Source organism: Ceratina calcarata, unplaced genomic scaffold (genome assembly GCF_001652005.2).
Source record: "Ceratina calcarata isolate Rehan_Ccalc_2016 unplaced genomic scaffold, ASM165200v1 scaffold211.2, whole genome shotgun sequence".
Lineage (NCBI taxonomy): Eukaryota > Metazoa > Arthropoda > Insecta > Hymenoptera > Apidae > Ceratina > Ceratina calcarata.
Genome location: NW_017142786.1, coordinates 228834 through 244171, shown reverse-complemented (window position 1 = coordinate 244171; position 15338 = coordinate 228834). Strand labels below are relative to the sequence as shown.

Below are 15338 nucleotides of genomic sequence, written 5' to 3'. Positions count from 1 at the left end.
ATAGATTAAAATATAAATAACTTTTGGAACCGTACAAAGATGCCGCACAAGAAACTGGCGGAGGTCGCATGCGGCCTCGGGGCCGCATGTTCCCCACCTCTGGTATATACAATTATAAAAAACTGTCAAATATACTTCGTATTTAAATCAGGGAACGATGATACACTTTTCAAACTTTCAGTTCAAGCCTTGTGATACACTCGCATCATTTTTTCCCATAAGATCACTAAATCCTGTGTGGAATAATAATATTTGCAAATTTGTAGGTAGGAAGTGTAGGTGATGTTATTCGATGGGAGATAAGCTGAGGAACGAGGTGGTTCAGGAAGATGACGCGGGTCTTATCTAGGCGAGACGCGACGCGATGGGAGAAGTTCCGTCGCGAGTCACGTACGAATTTTTGTTGGAAACCAGGCCCACGTGTTTTTCGCGCTATCTGACGCTCCAGCTGCCGGGAATTCTGTTGCCTCTAGACAGTGCTTATACAGCGATCGAGAGAAACGGAAGCTAGCTCAAGGGTATGCAGATAAACTGCCCTTGATCCACATACTTCATTCATTCCACATCAAATTGATTATAGTCGTGAGGATTATTTAGTCGATTGAACGCAGATTTTAAGAGAAGGTCCCCAATTAATGAAAAAGTAGGTAGAATAGAAACGCCATAAAATATTTAAACAATTTATAATAAATTATTTTTAAAATTATTCAAATATTTTATCGAATTTTTGTTAATTTCTTTTTTATGAATCGGAGAATATTTCTTACGAATCTTCATTCAATCGACCCTAATCCCTTTGATTAGGATCAAATTCGGATTATATCATTATTATTTTTTATTATTAATTTCTATCGAAGGCATTAAATTTTTTTTACCTATTGATTATTCGCTGAAATTTTTCATACTCTGTAGACAAGATGGATTTGTTTGTTCTGGACCTAAGAATAGAGGAACCGGTATGACTTATTTCAAGATTGACCGGTAGACGTCAACCGATTGACGTAGATAATGTACGTTCCCGGGGTCTAGCGCGCAATTTTGCATTCTTCGCGGCGATCCCGGCCCGCCGAACTGTCTACGGCCTTGATAATTCTGTAGACCTCCTCTATTTTCCTGTTCTACGTAGTAGAGGATCACCGGGCCAGTTTTAGGTACCTGGCACCGGGCCAGAGACGATGGGAATAGCGAAAACTGTGGAGCATCGCTTGCGGATAAACACGCGCTCCAGCTCGTGCATCCTCCCGCTGCAAATTCAACAGAGTTCTTCAAGATTCCACGTAAATTCTACCTCTCGCAACAACTTTTCCCTTCAACATACACCCCAAAAACTAGTAAAATAAATAAACGAAGATATACAAGATTTTCATATCCAGTGTTCAGAATTTCCAATAAAATGTATAAAACGATTCTCCTATTTTCATTTTCAATATTGCTCAAACTCTACTATAATAAATGTCCCAATTTCTGTTCACGTCACAATCCCTATTAACTGATACAAGATTGTGTATAATATTATAGAGAAAGAAGGGCACTGAGTAGAAATTATGACATTTACTATACGTCTTTTCGCTTATAAAAATGTTAAAGTATGATACAATACTTTTTTCCCACAAGGGGTAATTAAGAAGAAGACAAGCCGCGAGATTCGAGATTGAGTATCGTATCTGATCCATGAGCGAATTCTGTGTGATTCCCACAGAGGAATTCAACGCGCGGAATTGCGTAGTATACTTGCTGGCCACGGTGGAAACAGTAAACCAGATGACCTGGCTCCAGCCGCACCGGGGTACAGGAGGAGAGACAGACGAGAACCAAGAAGAAAATTGGAGAGACGATCCATCCCTCTTCCTGTTCCTCTTGTTTCGTCCCGCAGCTCATCTTGCCACGGCGGGACACGCGCGCGGGTTTCTGTTGGGAGAAACGAAACCGTCCGCGACAGAATTCGGGGGAGGCGGCGGCGGCGGCGGCGATTCATCACGGACGCCCCGCGTTAAATCATGCAGCGCGACAATTTTAATGCATTCCTAATTGGAAATAACAGGACCCGTATTTACGTTACCGTTCGAGAAGAATTTACGAGAGGCCAGCCGTGATTGCCTATCGAGTTAAATCATCCCCCAATGTATTTTTAATTGGACCGTGCTCGGCCGTCGAACGCGCGACGACTCATTCCGAATAAAATATTCGTTAATTGCGAATGGGAGATTTTCCATCCTTCATTTTCTTCATGCCAGCTTGATATTTTAATTCACGCCGCGATAAAATATTCTGTAAATGCTGCAGATGTTGTTTTTTAATCTATAAAATGATGTCTGGTTAGTCGGAGATCAGAGATTAAATAAATTCGCTGCGGGCGCAGAATCCTTGTCCCCCCATCTCGATCCAGCGCGTGTCCACGCGCAGAGATTAATTTTTCACTGGCTACCGAGCTTTCAGAAGATGATCGCCGGCCGAAGATAACAGAGACATCGGAACCGACGCAGAATATAGCTGGAGCACGGAATCCGAGTCCCGCGTCTTCGCGAGGGAGTCGCGTGCTAGATCGTTTTTTAATTCACCTTCGCATTCCGAGTCCACGTCTGCTCAATTGCATCGCTCTCTTACAAAACTATCTTCTTTACAACCACAAGGAGTTATTAGATTAGCAATAGAGCGATTTCGGTTTTTATAACGCTGTGAAAACCGTAATTGCGTCTCTATCGATGCGATCTTTTACGATACGATAAATGTAATCTCCCTGTTATGATAAGGAAAATTGCAGCCGGTCGAAGTTCTTCATGATCGTCCCCTTTGGAATCTCGTTGCCAACGACAGATCTTATCAAATGTTTTTCTTTTCCTCTAAATCCATTGATTTATTATAATTGCATGACGTAACGGCGTGTGACAAATTCTCGATCGGATCACGAGATCGACTATCTTCTACGTAGGCGCTTGAATATTTTACCTGGGCCCCGGTAAAAATGCGGGAGTATTATAACGAGGGTGGCGCGACCTCGGGGGGCCGGTGTTTTCGATTTCAAGCGATCCCACGAGATCGTTCGTTGGACAATTCCACGCGGGATGCGCACCTATGCGTGGGTGCGCGATTGCGCAATTGCGATCCGAAATTCAAATATCGGTTCCACGAAGCGCAAGGCGGGACCCGGAGCTCTCGCTCCTGCCGGATTCCAGGTACTCCTTATCTCGATTGCCGTCTGCCACCACGCGAAGGTGGGGGAGAGAGAAAAAAGGAGATAGAAAGAGAGAGAGACGCGTTCGAGCCATGCAAATTGCACCATTTCCATGGTTTGTTTTTTCTCTCCGTCTCCTTCTGCCCTGCGCGGCTCTTCGCCAAACTGTTTGCCCGCTTCTCAGGTACTCTCCTTCCTCCCTCTCCCCCTGCATCTCGCCCCCGTTTTCAGCTTCCAATCGAAGAAACAATTTGCCGGACGTGGGCGGCACTCTGGACGCGCTCGCGGTTTTCACTCGAATCGTTTATTCCGTAAAAGCGTTACCAGGAAAATCGGGGAACCGGCCCAAAATTTCGCCCGGCTCCTCGAACCAACGTGCGTAATCGGTGACTCCGTTCGGTGCAACGTAGAAGAGTAAAGATCGAACTCCAAAAGTGAAAACTCTTCTAATTGTAAAGTAAACGTCCCAATTTCTGTCTACCTCCAGATTTCTATTCACTGGCTTATTTTTTTATAATTTTAAAATAATATATGAAATAATAAAAAAATGTTATGAGTATAAATTGGGACGATTACCTTAATTGAAATCTCATGCACTCCTTCAATTAATCGTACGGTTAATTACTAGTTTGTTCGGTCATAAAATTTGTAAATCGGTAACGCGGCGTGACGAAATTTCCTTCGAACACGAAAGGAAGGCACGCGGCCGGCTCCTGGCATGCTAATCGTACGATCCAGATTAATGCCACGCGGATGGTCGAACGCGGGTCGGAGTTCCGCTCTATGCTGGGGCCCCGACAAGGCCGACGGATGAGTGTTACGAGTGCAAACAACGGTTTGATGGCGAGCCGCGTTATTTATTTCAGTACGTCTAGACGCCAGATTGTCTGTCCGCACGTCCGAATCCCGACGGAGGATTCGGAGATGACGTCAGACCAGCCAAGTTGCGTTGCATCGTCGGGACGTTCTGACGATTAGGATCGTGTTACTCGTCTCTTTCTAAACGCTGTCCCTCGTGCCACGTTCCTTCTTCGTCCGACGTTCCTCTCCTTTCGTTCATTTAAATGCGTGCACGCGTCTACGTGCAATGATTATTATTGTATACACGCGTGATCCAAACGCATTGGTTAACGAGAGCAACGTTACTATATAACTATTGGGGGGCGGGGGTTGAACAAAGTGGGCTATCTCTCTTTTCCTGGACGATCTGTTTATCGTATAGCTTCCGATTCCAGAAAGATCTCTTCTACCAACGATTATCGAAATGTATTTGAGAAATTATTCGATGAACGTTTCTAACATTTTAATATTATTTTCTAATCGTGCGTCCATAAACAATTTGCGATAAACAATTTGAGATTGAGTTTACATTATGGCTGTCTGTCAGCAATTATCATCGGACTACTGACTTCTATGCAATTATAGAAAATTTGCATGTAATACGCCTGCAGTTACACAAAAATTGGTGGAAACATGAAAAAGTTAGACACACCGAAAAATGTAAAAATTATTCAATTCATCTCAGTTTTAGATCGTGTCATGAAGAACTGCGATTTTTTAAATTTCTAAACGTTTGCAGCTCGACTAAACACTTGAGTCTATTCACGTGGAAGCCAGAAGCCTGTTATATTTCTAACAACAACGTGTTTTCCAAGCGTCTACATCAAATATAAACTATTTTATGATGCAAACGGATCTACCTATTAATTCCTCTCTGTAACATAAATTTACATGCATATTTTCCCTAATTTCAATCAAGAGCACAGAGTATGTCTATAGATATTTTGTGATAAACAATTTAAGGAAGTGGAAATAGAGTACAGTTCAGATTAGGGTTGTTTGCCGGAAATGATCATTAATAAATAGCAGATATTATGTAATTATAGAACCACCTATTATATAGAATTTTCAAAAATACATGAAACTCTGTAAATCTCACACAGTGGGGTTATAAAAATGAAAACTCTGCAGCATTGATGATAATTGAATAAAATCAATCCTGTGCGTCAAAGAAATAGTGTTTCATTCCATCCTAAAAGCCCTAACGAACTTATTCACCAATACAAGTCTTTCATACATAGTCTTTCCTATTACGACACGTGCCCAGCTTATAAACCTTATTAATGTCAAATAGGACTTGAATTCGATTATAAATAGATGTTCCGCTAAGGAATTAAATAATTAATACCTAAAAATAGTGTTAGGTACTTTCGGTAAAACCAGGACGCGTTATCGCTATCGCGAGTGATTTAATGCCAGCCGGCAGATGCTCGAACGGTCCGACCACCGTTAGAGCGGACAGGTTCAGAGAACCGAATCCTTTAACCCAATTTCCAAATTCGATTGTGTCGCCGTAATTTACGTCAACAACGACCCGAATACCTGATTCGGTCATTCCGCGAAGAGGAAAAGTCGCGAATTTCTGTAAATCCGTGGATTTCCACAGAACTAAAAAACCGAACCGATCACGAGTACCAGCCTCATTTCTAGTGTCTCTCTCTCTCCCGGTATATATATATATCTCGCTCTCTCTTTACCTCCTTTTCTTTCTCCCGATCTCCGCAGTGTTTTTTCTCCTCCTCTCACTCCTCGTTCCCCGTTTCGTCTTTTTGGGCCCCCGTCGTCGTCGACGTGCGCTGCCACGCATCGTATTTTCACGCACGCACGCGGAGGCTGCATTTATTAAAAGTGATACATTATGATTCAAAGATCATATCTTTCGATTCGTCTAGACAGCGGAGAGGGAGACACCCTATAAAGTCGTATGTGGCTGCCCCTGAAACGAGCAGCCGAATACAAGGTGCCTCTGCGCGATCATTTCTTCTTTCGCGCCTCTCGTGCGTCTCGCTTCCTCCTTTTGTGCCCCGCCGACTGTAACGCGCGGAAATCACTTCCCAGAGCGTGCCATCGCGTCGCGTCTAACTCGCGGAAATCATCCTTCAAATGTCGCGTCTCGTCATGCGGAAGCATCGAATTTACTCGTCAGCTCGTGAAAAATAACTAATTCCGTACCCAAGAGGGATTCAATTAACTTCAACCTGGACTATGTTATTGACACAAAGTTGCATGAAAGGCAATTACAAAAGAAGCACTATGAAAACGGTGGAAAATTGTATATACCGAGTGTAATTAAATGGGGACGAAGATATGGAAACTGAGCTTCCCGGTGGTTAGCGAAGAATCAAATAACAGCTCGCGGTGAAAGGATAAAGAGATCTCGAAAGTAGGTTTCCCGAGGGTGTCTTGGTATTGAAAAAAGCGAACTAGGGAAAGGCATGTAGAAAATCGAGCAGACAGCGGAGAAGAAGAAGAAACAGAAGAAGAGGTCGAGGCTGATAGTGCGTCGAGCGTAAAGCGAGAGAGAAAAAGGCATTCGTCCGCGGGATTTCGGCGAGCGAGGGAAAGGGATTGCCACACGCGCACGGCGGGTGGAGCGAGAGGGACCGAGATCGTCGAGGGAAAGAGAAAGGACACGCGACGAGAAGAAGAAGACGAAGAAGACGAGGGAAAAGAAGAAAAAAGAAGAAAAGAAAAAACGAGTGATCGTAGTAACACCGGCGCGTCTCCTCTCGCGGCTTCTCGTGCTTGTCTCGGAATTAGTGAGTAGACAGAATTATGTCCGTGAGCAGGCCAGCTTGGCTCAGTTGAGACTTACTGCTCAGACCGTGCACACCGCATGCCACGAATCTTTCCCACTTACATACATATATACCCGCGGTCTTCCTGATGTGATTAGACTAGTCCCGCGATCAACCGGCGACGCTCCGGATCACTCCGGACCAGTTTCGTTTAACACTTGCTCTCTCTGCGCGCAGACACCGGGCCGTTCATCTTCTTCCGTCTGTCTGACCGTCCGTCTGTCCTGGTACGATTCTCTGGATCACTAACTCGCTTTGACGGGAAGAGCGCGCGGCTTTTTACCAGCTGGTCGCACCTAGGCGACACCGAAATCGCTTCGGCTCTCGCGGGTTGCACGGATGAACGATGGGATCCGTCGAACGATAACAGTGGTCGCATGCCGATGAACCAAGTGGTACCGCTTGTTTCCGAACGATCTTGACTGGGAAATTGAACGTAGTGGAACTTTGTTAAGACGAAGAAGTTTGCTAGACGAAACTGTTTCCTATTTGTCATGATGGGATTCTTCAGGTTCTTCGTGTTGATCGTTTGCGTTACGAAGAGTGTCTCGTGTCACCATCATCATCACGTGCACGTGGAAGATAAGGAGGAAAATGTTGTGGACCACGTGAAAAGGTACGCGGCCAGGAACGAAGAGAACGTGGTCCTGCCTGAAGAGAAGAATAAGAAGATCCAAATAGGTGACGAAGTTAAAGCGACAGTTCCATTCAGCGAAAAGAGGCTGGAGAAAATGTTGGAAAAGGCTATATTAAAGATAATCACAGGTGACCTCAGTACAGGTGACATGTTACTTCTGAAGAGTCTGAACTACAGCCTCGAGGAGGTGCTCGCGATTCGTGAACGGGAATTGAATAAGAAGAAGGACGAAGAAATTAGGAAGAAGGAAGGCGTCAAGTCCTCATCGAAAGAGAAGAAGAGTAAATACTGGGTCCACTCGTCGAAGAAACTGGAAGATGCGAAAATTCGCGAAAATAAAAAAAATCGACACGTGGAGAAGCCTGTTTACAAAGACTTCGATTTCGAAGCTTACAACCGACAGGCGATCCTCGACTACGAGAATCTGCCCACTAATTTGGAATTCCAACCATCTTCGTCTGAATATGTCGAATATGAAAAGACTACTAGAGCCTTCAAGGAGGACGACGACGAAATGAACAATCTTCATCGGGATTTGACCAGGGCTTTAGAGCCTCACGTGGTCTTCAAGATCCGCTATGACGACTCCGAGTTCGATTCTAGTTCAGGCTCAGACGAGACTGCTAATCGCGTAAAGTTATCGAAGCATCAAATCGCGAGACACACGACTTCAAAAAGTACTGCCGAACCCTTTCATACGACACCGTCCGTTCCTTCAACTACTGTCACTGCTGTGCCTCTGGTCTATCAATTGAGCACAAATATTAGGAACAAGTACTCGAATGATTATTCCAGCACGACGATGTCTTCTGCTTCGACTACGACTGTCGATACCGAGACTACAGCGGTTGATGAAATACCGAGGGATGAAAATGGAACGAATATAACCGTTCCGGAGACGAATTCCACCGAGGGGACTGACATGTCGAAAAGCGAAGAGAAAATCAGTGGAAATAGAAGAACCGAGTACGAAGGGTTAGAGTGGGTTGAGGACGACGTTTACCGGGTGATACCGCAGTTCGCGGACTCCCTCGGCTTCGAGAATACCGAAGAGACATCCGACTCTTACGAGGACTCTAATCAGAATTCCTCATTGACGTGGGACGTCGAGGAGAACGAGAACGACACCTCGGAGTACCAGAACGACCCTACGGATTCTGTGAAGTTCGTCAACGCGTCGGCGAGCAACCTACCCCTGGCCAATCTCTCCACCTATGTACAAATGGCCATCGCCCATCGACGAGGGTAAGTTAATCGCAAAATCACATGCTTCCACGTTCTAATCCATCGGTGTTTCAATATACAGATTCGACCTACGAGGGGAAGATGAATCATTTGTATATTCCCTCGTTCGTTGAATCACATTAAGTGTCGTTTTTCGCGCTTTGCTGTACAGCGAAATATCTACAAAATGTGCTTTTTGTGTCTTTTAGAGGAAACGTAACCTCAAGCTTCGACAGGTAAGCCGATGGGCCGTTTTTTTTCTCGGTAAGGGATTCGTGTGCCGAATGGAACGTAGTCAGAGATTTTCTTTTCGTGGCCACCCAGCTGGCTTTCTTTCTGGCTTGGCTTGCATAATCTAAAAATACATTCCTTCATCGCGTTATCTCATTGCTTCTGTTGCACGAGACACGATTTATCACGTTTTAACAACGAGAGGTGTGTTTTGTTGTGTCTGCATGGAGCGTAACGTTATCGTCTGTCTACCCGAATCGATTTAGTAATTAATTATCGCGCCTCGAGGAAGAGGACCGACAGTTTTTCGACCACGAGTGCTTGGCGAGTTCTCGACGAACCATTGCCCCCGCCACGTAAAAATATCTCGATGGCCCGTAAAAATATCGTGACGAAATGGAGAACGGCCAAGCGCCACCGAGTTTCTACGCCTCGGGCTGACCAGTGATTCTTTCCTCCATTTCATCTTCATCATTTTTCTAAATAGAAAAATCTTAGCAATAGTTAAACTCAAAGTCTAAAAGAGTATTCTCTGAGAGTAATTCTTAGTAAACAAATTGTTAAGAAGTCCGGATATGAAAAATTGCATACGATCCATGGAGCAACACGTAGGATTTTGTCGAAAGGCACGGATGAAGACGGGAAGAGAGCCAGGAAGGACGCGTGGTGGAAATTCCGCCGTGGGTCCCTAGCTATGTTTTTAAATCGCCCTCCTTCTCCTCCGGCACCTCGGCCTCTCTTCTCGCGCGGGTGCGAAGGCGTTTCTTTTATTTTATTAAGTCTAGACGCGTAAATGTGTGTATGTGTGTGTGTGTGTGTGTGTATGCATTCGTGTTGGCACTGGCGTAGCCTGCTGAACGTCCTCCTCCGGTGTGCCGGTCGTTCCACCTCCTCCTCAGGTTTGCTCGGATTCCTCCGTACTCTTCCTGCTGCCACTCGACTTTAGAACGGTCGGTCCCCTAATTAACCCCCTTTCTCGAATTGCACGATCTTAAACAAACCATGTTTTCATTCTAATGCGTGTTGACAAAAGTATTTGGAATACCGTTTTCTCAAATATATCCTGATGCGAAGTATAACACACTATGGATTTTAAAAACTGATAAAAACCAATACTAACTGATTACACATACACATTTGGGCCTGATGAAATTCTGTGGAGTCATATCATGGAAAATAATGACGAGAACGAGTTACTTCATCCATTGAAAGGCCTACACGTGTTATCGAACGATGACAATTCGGATGAAGGTCCAGGGAAGTGGTTCTGTCGGCTGGTGCCGGCAGTCGGTTTTTTCGTACGTGCCCGGATGCGTTTAGATCGGAGGATCCCGGCGAGTTGAGCACCCTCGTAATCACCGGGTGTCTACTCAGACTGCATTTAGGACTGCTCTCTTACGGGGTTACGTAACACATTTCAATTTAATGCGCTGACCTTGTCTATGCGTCTCTCTTCCTATCCCGACGAAGACGAACCGATCCGCGTGCGACGAAGAGAGAGGAGGATGTTTTCGCCAGTGGCTACCCATCGCCAGACGATGCAACATGCACTTTTTGGCAGTCGCCGATCAAACAATCGTTTCACTGTTTCGCAGGAGGCGGAACGCTTTGTCCAAACTCTCCCTCATTTATTTACAGCTACCATTGACCATGCGTTCGTTCAATAATATTAGACAGCTGATCTAAGTTTCTTCCATTTCTATCGTTTTGTCTTTGGTAATTTCCAAAAGGAAATTTGATTGATTCTGTAGGCAACATCTCTGATGCGAGCACGTAAAACAGTTTATTCAATTCGAAAAATGTTCTTTTCGAAGAAGTGAATTAGAGATTCCCATGTGTCGACGGTGGTTCGAAGGCTGTTACAAAACCGTAACGCAAGCCAATTTTCTTAATACGGTACTCAGGAAGGATCACTGGATTCATTCTCATGATGCAACGGCCTCCAGACACCCGAGTCCTTCCCTTTCCCAGACGGCAGACAGACGTGACACGTACGCAACGAGACGCTGTAGAATGCGTGACTTGGACGCGGCTAGATTAACGAGCATGTCTAGAATCGAATACACGCATACAGGCGGTCGTCGTCGTCGGGATTTAGATTTCACGATGAGATTCCGTCACTCCTCGCGTTCTCCTTTTCCTTAGTAACCCTTCCGCTTCCCTAAAGGGGTTCCAGCGAGCAAAAAATAAGTGGGACAAACTACAGACGGAGTCTCGTCGGACAAAAACGTTCTCGTCTACCCGTTGCCAGTCTCCGACTCGTAGACGGTGGTCCGTCGTATTTTTTCGGGAAAAACGCTGCCACGGTTTGTTTGCCGAAGAGGCATCGACGAGGTCGTTGACGCGAACGCGCGATCGGCTGTGCTCAAAAGTGCAAGTGGGTGTCCGAGTCGCGGTAATCCTTGCCAGTGACGCGGAGGAAAGACGTCTCTCCTCTTTTTTCCTCTCTGCCCGGTTAACGACTTAGAGACTCCATTATGCAATCCCACCTGATCGTACGTAAGTCCCTCTTTGGTTGAGAAAAAAACTCGGTATTCGACTAGGCACAGAAAATCCGTCATTCTTATTCTGATGTCTTTATCAGTTTCTTCAATTCACATTTTTATAATTCTACTTCGAAGTTTTCCACACACGCGATGCAGACATTTATTTTCCATGTGCAAATATAGTATTAGATTGACTTATAATTCAATTCAATTCTCATTTGGTATTATTTTTTAACGTCAAGTTTTTTATGAGAATCTCGCTTCAGCAAACTTGGGAATCGGTAAGGTGAGAGGATAATTTATTTTTAGTAAACGAAGGATATCGTCGTCGACGAAAAAGAAAAAGAGGACGTGGAGAAGGATAATAATTTAGTGTCACTCGAATCTGATCAAGATTGTAGATGCAAATATGATTGCATTAACTAGTACATAAGGCGACGGGGCCCCAGTGCTGCGCGTCGCCTGTCTAGTCGATGTCTAGAACGTATAATAAATACCTCTGACCCACACTATGGGCTCTTTGGGTCACTGACCACCGTCCATTGGCCTGGCCTGCTACCCGGAACAGCTTGCTCGCGTCTCCGAGTGAAAATTTTTACGTCACCGTCCAGACACGAAATTCCTCTCCTATCCGCGTCCTAAAACACGCCCTACTAACAGATTCAAAAAAAGAATATCTGTCTCGGAATTTGTCGATTGCCGTGACACCTCGTTCTCCTTTTTCTCCGGGCGATTCACGAGTCTTCTTTCCTCTGTGCAGCCAGGGCGAGAAAGCCATCGAGGACATCAAGTCGCGGGTCCTGGCCCTCACCGGAAGGTTCAACCACAGCACCAACGCCAACCAGGTGCAACGGGAAAGGCTCACCATGTTCTCGCCTACCTGTAAGTCACTCGATGAAAAACGTTAATTATATATGACCAGAGTGTCGAGAATTCAATCTTCTTATTCACAACGCGTTCTCCATCAGGTCAAATCCCACGGAACACGGATCAGGACGCTTGGGCTGATCCATACTCGATGAACATGCACTTTCAGCTGAATCTAACGTCCGGTGACCACGTCGTCGCCGCTAAACTAAGACTGTTCAAGTTACCGCAAGAAAATTCGACTTCTTCGTCAGAGAGCACGTTTGATGAAGACGAGGAAGATGAGAAGAAAATTAGGATATCGGTGTACTACTATACGAAGTCGTTAAAGAGGCATCGTTGTAAGTTTCTCATTATGTGCAGTATACTTTCGATAAATATGAAAATGTATAGTAAATGAATTTCTGTTCACGTAATGATTCCTACTCACTGGGTTTTTTCCCTAGCATTTTATATGCAATCATAAGCCAGAGAATAAAAACTGGGACATTCATTATATAAATTAAGCGTGACATGAAATCAAAAGCAAGACAGTTTTGTAGCTCCATTATTACTATAATTCGACAGACGGGTTTCTATCTCGTGTTCGACGCACGATATTTCCTTCTCTTTCTACGTTCGAGGCTTTCGGCAAAACATAACATGAATAGAATGTAGTACATTCACTGAGCTAGAGTTCAATCAAATACATTACATATCCTACCTTTTCTCGAAGGAATATAATAAATGTTCCAGTTTTTACTTACTACATTAATTTCCCATTTTTAAACAAATTATAGAAAAATATGCCACTGATTAGAAATTTAAATGTTTAATATATTGCAGAAAGTTAATTGCGGGATGATATGATTTAATAAAAACGTGTTAACAGCGAAGAAACGTTTAATGGACTCTGTGGTGACGCCGCTCACATCGTGGGGCACTCACCTGGCCATGGACGTGAGGCAGGGTCTACGATTTTGGAAACTAAATCCACGGAATCCCCACGGAAATGGTAGCAACCACGGTTTAGTGGTGCAAGTCGAAGACCAAGATGGCAGGCCGCTGAAACCGGCTCTCTATATTCAACAACCTTCCTGCGGGGAGCAGGATTCAGATCAGAAGGCATGTGAGTGTGTGCTCTAACAATACTAACTCCGGTGTGACGATTTCGATTGCCTAGCTTGCATACACTCGCACGCCTAACACACGTGTGTCATAACAGATTTGAATGATAATTGTTGTTTAGAAAATTCATGAATACCGATTTTTGCGATATTCATTTGCTCCACTTTTGCTGGTTTTCAATTATCAGTTTGATGTCAAGAGTTCAGATTAGTCCCCCCTCCCTCCAAGCTTTTTACATTGAACATACGTAATTTTACTAATTTTGAGATATTGAACACGAATTTGATAATCGTTTTCGGCGGAAATAAATTTATTTTTATCTACTAGATGATAACTATCAAGAACCATTACACGATAATGCTCGCTTACATAAATATATAAACTGTAATAGTTATCACACTATGTATATACAACCATTTAGCACATAAATTACTATATGCTTAGGCCTCCAAATAAAACCGGACCAACCCGTTACCCTGTACATTATTATAAATATAAATTACTATATCAAATATATCACTTTATGCTTAAACGGTCGTTGGCCCCCTATATAAATATACATATATTTAACATGTAGTTTATAACAGAAAAGATAAATATAGAATACCAAAGTCAAAAAGCCCAAAATGTACGCTACAGCTATAAAATGATATAACAAACAAAACAGGAAATGCCAGTCGATTACACCATGAAGTTTTCAAATGGATCTTTATTATATTCCTTGTACTCACAGCGACATTGATACGCTACTAAATGCTGTATAAACACTTCCTTTCATACATTTTTCGATTTAAAAAACACGTTTTGTAATTATTCAGTAATTTCTGTTATACAAATTGTCATTTTCGCCAAAAACAAATGTCATATTCGTGTTCAGTACCTAAAAATTAATAGAATCACATCTGTTTTATGTAAAAAGCTTTGAGGGCGAGGGGGTTATTCTGAACTTTAGCCAGTTTGATTATCCTGAGATAAAATTCATGACCAGAGTTTTTACTTTTTTGTTTTATTCAATAAAACAATTTCTCGCGGATGTGAATTTGGTCTCAAAACGGATCGTGTAATTTTCTCAGTTATTAGAGATAAAATGTACTCACAGCGATGTCTCTTCTTTTTACAGACGAGCGAATACCTGCACTCTTCGTACGAGCCTGTGCTCGTTACGTTCGCATCGTAAACGGCAGGACGGAGACGTTCGTCAACTGCAGACACTAAACCGGTGAAGGAAACGCTTAAAACGCAGACAATCAGAAAAACTACGCACTCCTCACTCGAGAAAACGATGTTCACGATCATTTTTAACGTCAACAAACTTCCATCCGTCACCGGGTCAGAACAGAAACAAGGCAGCCATTAACGATGAACGATAATTTATTAAACGGGTAATATTCGATATATCGAAATCGAAGAATTCTTCTTCAATTTAGTATGAAAATGAAGAAAGTATCTACGAATCCTCGTATACAAAGTTAACAGAATTCGTTAGCGTACGTAGAAAAAAACATTATCATTCATTTTTATGATAATCAACTTTCACGTTCTCGCGGTCTGTTGGCACTCGACTGTTCGATACAAAAACAATAGGCGCCAAAAACGCGAGTACAGTGGTGAGTGAGGTGAACGCGGGTGTACGTGCCGAAAACAAGTACGTATCATTTCGCCAGTAATTGATTATAGACTGTATTTTAATCCGAAGGGGACTTTAACTTCGAAACGAGACGCACTGTTATTTAAACAGACTAGTGGTAAGTCGTTCTGCGTTGTATTTTCGTAGTTTCTAGCCTCAATTATCAATGATGGACCGCGTGGTCGCGTCGTTGAATAGCTTTCGGTTAAGGAACGATGTAACAGTGTAAATACCAGTGAATTAGCAGTTAGTAGCCGTTCGATCGTTGATTAGAGTAATAATTAGACAAATACTTCTTGACCTGTATGCACATGTACGTGCAAAGTGGTACACGCGTATACACGTCATC

At 43.6% G+C, this 15338-nt stretch overlaps 1 protein-coding gene across 3 annotated transcripts; it reads left to right on the top strand.

The window, feature by feature from the left end:
- The first annotated feature begins 6709 nt into the window (after positions 1-6709).
- On the top strand, positions 6710-14765 carry LOC108622253 (uncharacterized). 3 transcript variants are annotated; one of them, XM_018020004.2, is made up of 6 exons: positions 6710-8692; positions 8881-8907; positions 12149-12270; positions 12357-12596; positions 13127-13359; positions 14483-14765. In XM_018020004.2, the coding sequence occupies exons 1-6, from the start codon at positions 7305-7307 to the stop codon at positions 14537-14539; spliced, it is 2067 nt and encodes a 688-aa protein (XP_017875493.1). In that variant the 5' UTR covers positions 6710-7304; the 3' UTR covers positions 14540-14765. The 3 variants fall into 3 exon arrangements, with proteins under 3 accessions (XP_017875493.1, XP_017875490.1, XP_017875491.1); XM_018020001.2 differs by having other exon boundaries at positions 13127-13363; XM_018020002.2 differs by lacking the exon at positions 8881-8907 and having other exon boundaries at positions 13127-13363.
- The last annotated feature ends 573 nt before the right edge of the window (positions 14766-15338 follow it).